The sequence below is a fragment of the Etheostoma spectabile genome, unplaced genomic scaffold, assembly GCF_008692095.1.
Source record: "Etheostoma spectabile isolate EspeVRDwgs_2016 unplaced genomic scaffold, UIUC_Espe_1.0 scaffold00010031, whole genome shotgun sequence".
Lineage (NCBI taxonomy): Eukaryota > Metazoa > Chordata > Actinopteri > Perciformes > Percidae > Etheostoma > Etheostoma spectabile.
In genome coordinates, this window is record NW_022603780.1 from 15,139 (window position 1) to 22,848 (window position 7,710).

The 7,710-nt window shown below is 44.0% G+C and overlaps 1 protein-coding gene across 1 annotated transcript; it reads right to left on the minus strand.

Moving 5' to 3' along the window:
* Positions 1–4,117: 4,117 nt before the first annotated feature.
* Positions 4,118–6,649, minus strand: LOC116679257 (ankyrin repeat and SOCS box protein 13-like). Its single transcript, XM_032508941.1, has 2 exons — positions 6,456–6,649; positions 4,118–4,259 (listed from the first exon to the last, which is right to left on the minus strand). The coding sequence occupies exons 1-2, from the start codon at positions 6,574–6,576 to the stop codon at positions 4,132–4,134; spliced, it is 249 nt and encodes an 82-aa protein (XP_032364832.1). The 5' UTR covers positions 6,577–6,649; the 3' UTR covers positions 4,118–4,131.
* Between the last annotated feature and the right edge of the window lie 1,061 nt (positions 6,650–7,710).

Here is a 7,710-nt window from a genome sequence, read left to right on the forward strand (position 1 = left end):
TGATATACGGGCTGGATCTAAGTCGCCTCACATCTGCGGTTCCTTTCAGGGTCCTGGTTTTGAGGCTGCAGGGTCTGATGGGTGAGCGCGGCACTGGACCATCACAGCATCCAGGTCTCTGTTTATCTGGTTCTCAAACAAAAGCCTCGCAGTCTGCTTAGCGCCTCAAATCCACAATCTACTCGCCCAAATCTGTGTACCTCCTCTGGTCCTTTTCACTGCCAAGACCTGATCCCCCCCCACCCCCCCTTTTGTTTGCTGTGTAATGAGGAAGACCTGTTTCTCATGAGACCCAGAGAGCTGCGTTTCCTATCAGATGCGATGCAATACAAAAGATTTAAACATCAATGTCGCCCCCTAGTGGCCAATAAGTGCATCTGCGCATGTTGTTGGACCTGCTGGACCTTCCTCAGTCAGTCTGAATTCAGGTAAACTGGGATCAGTTCAGCTGGAAACTAGTTCCTACTGAAATTTAAAGACTTTTGAAGACTTTAATTAGGAAATCTACTCAAGTTTTTATATTCAAGTTCTGAAAGGCAAGTGGAGTGAATGTAACGGACGTTCATTAATATCAAAAGGTCGTGCACTTTAAGGAAATGTTGTAATACTGTATGTTGCTCATGAAACACAGTGTTCCCCAGTGACTCTACTACAGAGACAGAAGTGTGTGTTTACCAGAATAAGTTGGACAGTCCAGTCCAGTCCAGTCTAGTCTAGTCCAGTCCAGTCCAGCACATGTGAATGAGAGCCAGGATCATGCAAAAACATGACATCAAGTACAATTTATTCAACGAATCAACATATTTGTCTTATTCAGAGCATCACTTCTGTCCAGTAAGATAAATATTTATGACTTATTCTGTGGGGTTGTTGTGTAGCACCTTAAAACGAGACGAACACGTCGCAAAAGTGACAAAAAAGCAACAAAACGTTGCAAAAACCGACAAACAAAAACACTTTCAGTGACAAACGCGTCTAAGAAAGCCTGAAAAATGACATGATTTAATCCCCAGTCGTAGATATTTCACTCTTTCTGATGCATGCGTGTCGTTAAACTCTACATGTCCGGCCCTTTAATTTGAGTCTCTAGTCCAGGGTGGCCCTTAAAGGACCTGGACAGCGCTGTATTAACCCTCGTGTTGTCCTCGGGTCAAAACAACCCCGTTTCTAAAAGGGTTTTTATATCAGTAATGTGGGTTTCTTACAAATTAGCCAGAATAACATGGATGCATGCACCTTATGCATGCATCATTCTTTGCACAACTTTGGTAACTTTGATTGAATTTTGGGTGTTTTTTACAACTTTATAGCAACTGAACCTGACCCTATCGGTCAAGATAATTCGGAATTCCTGCTTTTTTTTTATATATAGTATATAGTATAATGTCATTTACATTAAGTCTGTTGACCATGAATTGAAAAAAGTGCCAGAAAAAAATATTTTTTAAGCTTTTGACCCAAGTTCCTGGTGGACAACACGAGGGTTAGGGAACCCTTAGCGTCCTCTGATCTGTTGCTTAAACACATAAATCGTGGTTTTTGAACACCGGAGCCGATTGAACGTGACTTAATTCCCTTTAATGTGACAGTGCTTACACAAAAAGAACAGCCAGTGCTGAGGAAAGACAACACACACTGTTGTTCGACGTTCCCATTTTGGAGGATCATTTCTCATCTTCGATAAGTGGACTGTCCCTACATGCCGTCTCCTAGTCTCCTCTCTGTTTTGGTCCCGGTCCCCTTCTGCTCCTGAGGAGCCAGAAGCAGAAATCCATCAGCTATGTATCAGGGTCAGGCATTTAAATTTAGAGGCTTTAAAAGGGAACTCTCTATGGGAAAGGAGGAGAGAGCTGAACCTGTTTCTGGTGGATCTGATGTTCCAAAACAAGTTCCTTCCCGAGGCTAATTTAGCAGCGGCGCTTAGCCCCGCCCAACACGATTGTGATTGGTTGGAAGAAACGCCAATAACCCAGAGCGAGATTTTCCCCTATCCCAGAATGCTGTGTTGACCCTCCAGACCCTCCTCCTCAGCGCTGTGGAGGAGGGTCCGGCAATGCAAGGCTAGTTTGTCACATATACACATGTTTATTTAGTTGAAAACAGTTCATTTGTGTTGTGATTTTAGTGTATTGAATAATTATGGTTATGTTATCTTATCTTAATTTTGATTTGAGTAAGCGGTGATGACGATATGGGGGTGTTTGGGGGGGTAGGATGTTGTAAATGTGTGTGTTTGTATGCAGTTTTTAATCATAACGGGGGGGGAAAACTTCCATAACAGGTCAACTTCGAAGCCAATCTTAAGCCCTTTATGGACTTCATAAACCACTTCATGTACTAAAAATAACATGAACTACAATCTCTATAGGCGGATTTAGCAAAACTATAAATAAGCAGCCGGGATCGGATCGAGGTCTCCTTGAGACTTGGGTGTCTGTGTTAAACAAAAGGCTTTCTCTAGGCGCGGGGGGGGGGGGCAGTGAGCAGCATCTGGAGAGCTTCACTGTGACAGCAGGCCTGCTTGGGGTTCCTCTGGATGTTACAGGTCTAACAGGGAACAGCCATCTGTCCTCCAGGGAATGTGGTCTGAGCACGCCACGTCTCGGGGTATTTCACATTTTAACGGCTACTCAGCGTTTACGGTACGCCGGCGGGGTCTGGGGACATGCACGCACTTCCCCAGAAAGTCCAGGATCCGGTCCAGAAACCTTTGGTTGAGCAAGAAAACTGACTACTGATGTCACTTCTGTTGCCAAAAAACATCTCGGGTTACGTATGTAACCCTTGTCCCCCGAGATAGGGGAACAAGAGTTACGTATGTAACCCTGGTTCCCCGAGACGACGTTACGTATGTAACCCTGGTTCCCCAAGATAGGGAACAAGGATTACATATGTAACCCTGGTTCCCCGAGACGACGTTACGTATGTAACCCTGGTTCCCCAAGATAGGGAACGAGATAGGGAACCAGGGTTACGTATGTAACCCTTGTTCCCCGAGATAAGGGAACAGGGGTTACGTATGTAACCCTTGTTCCCCGAGATAAGGGAACAGGGGTTACGTATGTAACCCTGGTTCCCCGAGATAGGGAACGCGATAGGGGAACAAGGGTTACGTATGTAACCCTAGTTCCCCGAGATAAGGGAACAGGGGTTACGTATGTAACCCTGCTTCCCCGAGATAGGGGAACGAGACAAGTTGTGATCCCAATCCCAGCATCTGAAAAGCCTCCGATACAGCTTTCAATGTTGGTATCAGCATCTGAAAGTACCGCAGTTTAAGAAAATCTACTTTAAATAAGTTGATTTGGGTTCTTTCTCCATTACGACTGACTGTCAAACTGGATTATAAAAGAGTTTTTGTCACCAAAAGTTCAACCTGAGCCAGACCAACAACAAAAATAGAAATCATATCACATCCATATATCCATAGATTGTAGTATACAGCTGTTAAATCATAATAGGACACACAGGTATCGGATCCATACTATACATAAGAACCGGTCTCAGACCATTTCCACCAAAAACCACGCCTCCACCTGAGCTTTGACACATGTTCTCTAGTTCAAAAAATAACAAAAACAACATCTAAAATGGTCTCTCATATTAGAAATACCTTCTTCTTGTAGTGTAAGTTACGCTTCTATTCATTTAGACATTAAATGCTGTTAAGACTTGTACTGTATATGCTGCAGAGACCTTTTAAAATCCTCTTGTTTATCAACCCGAAATAGAGACTGGGATGGTTTCCAGTGCTGAGAGCAGCTTTTTCCACGAGAAGCTGCTGTTAAGGAGACCATTTGGAGCTTCTATTTTAGGATTATCATTTCCTATGCATGTGTCGGTATGTTTGCATCTCAAAAGATCCACGATCCAGAACCGGACGACAAGTCAATAGAGAATGACATTTTGGGCAAATCCAGGACTTGGGAGCTGGGATCCTCGTCTCTGTCTCCGCCCCCCCCCCCCCCCCCCTGGGACTTTGAGCTAGCCAAGTCTTGGGGTCAAAGTGCAGCTTTGAAGAGAAACCTTGTGCTTCTGACTAAACACTGATGTCTACTAAAGCCGTGGCACCTTTGCTGTGGTTTGCAGCTCTTTGAGAGTCCCCCCCATCGGTGGTCCTCGGGGTGCCCCTCACTGGTAGCACAGGTAGCGGATGATGAGCTTGGGTACGTGGAGTTGACCCATGACCTCCAGAGCTCTGGTGCCCAGTGTCTTCCTCACCGCCAGCCTGCTGAGCTGCTGCAGGGTCATGGGGGTGGCTATGGACAGGACGACAACAACAACAACAACAACAACGAGGAGTTAGCTCATGGAAGAGAATATAAGGAAAGGAAGAAGAATTATGAAAAACAAACGTGAAAAAAGTAAGAAAATCCCTTTAATTAACAGGGCAGGACATTCAAAATGACAATGTCTTGCCCTGTTAAATACAACCTTTTAGCACTTTTTGTAACCAACCTTAACTGCCTGGACATGGTTCATTTTAGGACTAATTAAGTCATAATTCTTCCTCCTTTTAATGGGTAATAGGTGTGGAATATGGATACATCAATAAGCTCAAACTTGTCAACTGGATACCGAACGGACTGGATGTAGGAGTGAGGATAAGAAAGCACTGTATGATGTTATCATGTAATTATTCTTTTAATGTACATATGTTTAGGGCTTGGTCGTTCTCTCCCCTGTCATGTATTCAGCTGTCCTTTCAAAATAAAGGCCGAATAGGCCCCGAATAATCCTTAAAATAAATCGATTCTCCAATAAAACCGACCTTTGTCTGAGTGATCTGAAATGGATAAAAAAAACACTGAAATCAACCTTTAAAAATGGTAAATATGGTAATATAATGTTCAGGAAAGAGTACTTTAAATACTTAATTTAAACATAAATCTGATGCTGGTGCATTATAAAATATATCTGAGCGTCGCTTCTGGCTTAGACAATGTCCAGCATAAGTACATGGCCAGTGGTGTGTGTGTTTGTGTGTGTGTGTGTGTGTGTGTATATTTATGAGGACCATGGTAAACAACAGGTGTCATCAGTCTGAGACATTTCCTGGAATTGACATGCGATCCTTGCCTGCCACCCGCTGGTGAGACATTGACACTACACTGTTGTGCAGAGTTACACCAACTACACACTGGGAGATCTACACTGGACCAATAAGATTAAAGAAGTACACGTCGACATTTTACACAATATATATAACCTGCAAAGCTACATCTTTATACATGTTGGAGTGTTTGCATTGATGAACCAATTTACCATTGTATGAGGACAACATGAAGACAACATGAAGACAACATGAGGACAACATGGGGACAACATGAGGACAACATGAGGACAACATCAAGACAACATGAGGACAACATGAGGACAACATGAGGACAACATGAGGGCAACATGAGGGCAACATGAGGACAACATGAGAGCAACATGAAGACAACATGAGGACAACATGAAGACAACATGAGGACAACATGAGGGCAACATGAAGACAACATGAAGACAACATGAAGACAACATGAGGACAACATCAAGACAACATGAGGGCAACATGAAGACAACATGAAGACAACATGAGGACAACATGAGGACAACATGAGGACAACATGAGGGCAACATGAGGGCAACATGATGACAACATGAAGACAACATGAAGACAACATGAGGACAACATGAGGACAACATGGGGACAACATGAGGGCAACATGAGGACAACATGAAGACAACATGAGGACATGAGGACAACATGAGGACAACATGGGGACAACATGAGGGCAACATGAAGACAACATGAGGGCAACATGAGGGCAACATGAGGACAACATGAGGACAACATGGGGACAACATGAGGACAACATGAGGACAACATGAAGACAACATGAAGACAACATGAGGACAACATGAGGGCAACATGAGGATTAAAAAAGTCGACATCGACATTTTCCACAATATACAACCTGCACAGCTACATCTTTATAACTCAAATGATGCATTAAATGTTGTGTAAAACCAATCGTGATATCAGTATTGAATGTAAGAGTTGTTGTTTTTTCATTTTCAAAATAAGAATTTCAACATTGAATTCAAGTGCTACGCCCAATTTCACCGCTTTGTTACGAAAACTCAAGGACGTTATTAAGTCTGTCAGACGTATACACACACACACAAAAAAACTGTCATATTGTAAGGTGAACTTTTTAATTACACTGTATATTAATTTTGTGGCATTTTAGTTTTATATTGCTCAACCATCCTTCTAAAAAAAAAAATGGTTCTTAACACTATTTATCTATGTTAAATGTTATTATTGTGGTTTCTCTGGAGCATTATTTGAGGATGTGTCTGAAATGTTCCATATTTGGATGTCTTTTTTCCCAATAAAGTTGTGAAGAAACGATAAAACAACATCTCCACGGGACCGTTTGTTGCCTTTTTCGTGAAGGACCTACTCGCGTAAAAGCGGAGGCAGGTGGCCGAGGGCGACCCGGGCGCGGCGTAGTCCACGGGTCTCCTGTTGTGCTGGTCTCGGGCGTAGACGTCGGCCCCGAACTCCACCAGCATCTCCACCATCTCCGCCTGGGTGTTCTTAGCAGCGTGGTGCAGCGGCGTCTCGTGTAGCCGGGCGGCGTTCACCTTAGCACCTGGAAGGGAAAAGGGGCGTTAATGGCAGCTCTTTAAAAAGGTAAATCTGGGCATGATCTAGACGTTCCTGGGATGTTAGAGATGATGGCGATCTCGTGGTGGTGTTCCAGATGTTCCTGGGATTTAAGAGTTGATGGCGATCTCGTGGTGGTGTTCCAGATGTTCCTGGGATTTTAGATGTTCCTGGGATTGTAGAGTTGATGGCGATCTCATGGTGGTGTTCAGACGTTCCTGGATTTTAGAGTTGATGCGATCTCATGGTGGTGTTCCAGATGTTCCTGGGATTTAAGAGTTGATGGCGATCTCATGGTGGTGTCCAGATGTTCCTGGATTTTAGAGTTGATGGCAATCTCTGGTGGTGTCCAGACGTTCCTGGGATTAGAGTTGATGGCGATTCATGGTGATGTTCCAGATGTTCCTGGGATTTTAGAGTTGATGGCGATCTCGTGGTGGTGTTCCAGACGTTCCTGGGATTTTTAGAGTTGATGGCGATCTCGTGGTGATGTTCCAGATTGTGTTTCCTGGATTTAACAGTTGATGGCGATTCATGTGGTGTTCCAGATGTTCCGGGAATTTAGCGTTGATGGCGATCTCATGGTGATGTTCCAGATGTTCCTGGGATTTTAGAGTGATGGGGATCTCATGGTGATGTTCCAGATGTTCCTTGGATTTTAGATGTTCGGGATTGTAGAGTTGATGGCGATATCGGGTGGTGTTCCAGACGTTCCTGGGATTTTAGCGTTGATGGCGATCTCATGGTGGTGTTCCAGACGTTCCTGGGATTTAGAGTTGATGGGGATCTCAGGGTTGAGTTCCAGATGTTCCTTGGATTTTAGATGTGGCTGGGATTGTAGAGTTGATGACGATCTCGGGTGGTGTTCCAGACGTTCCTGGGATTTTAGAGTTGATGGCGATCTCATGGTGGTGTTCCAGAGTTCCTGGGATTTTAGAGTTGATGGCGATCTCATGGTGGTGTTCCAGATGTTCCTGGGATTTAGAGTTGATGGCGATTCATGGTGGTGTGTCCAGATGTCCTGGGATTTAGAGTTGATGGCAATCTCA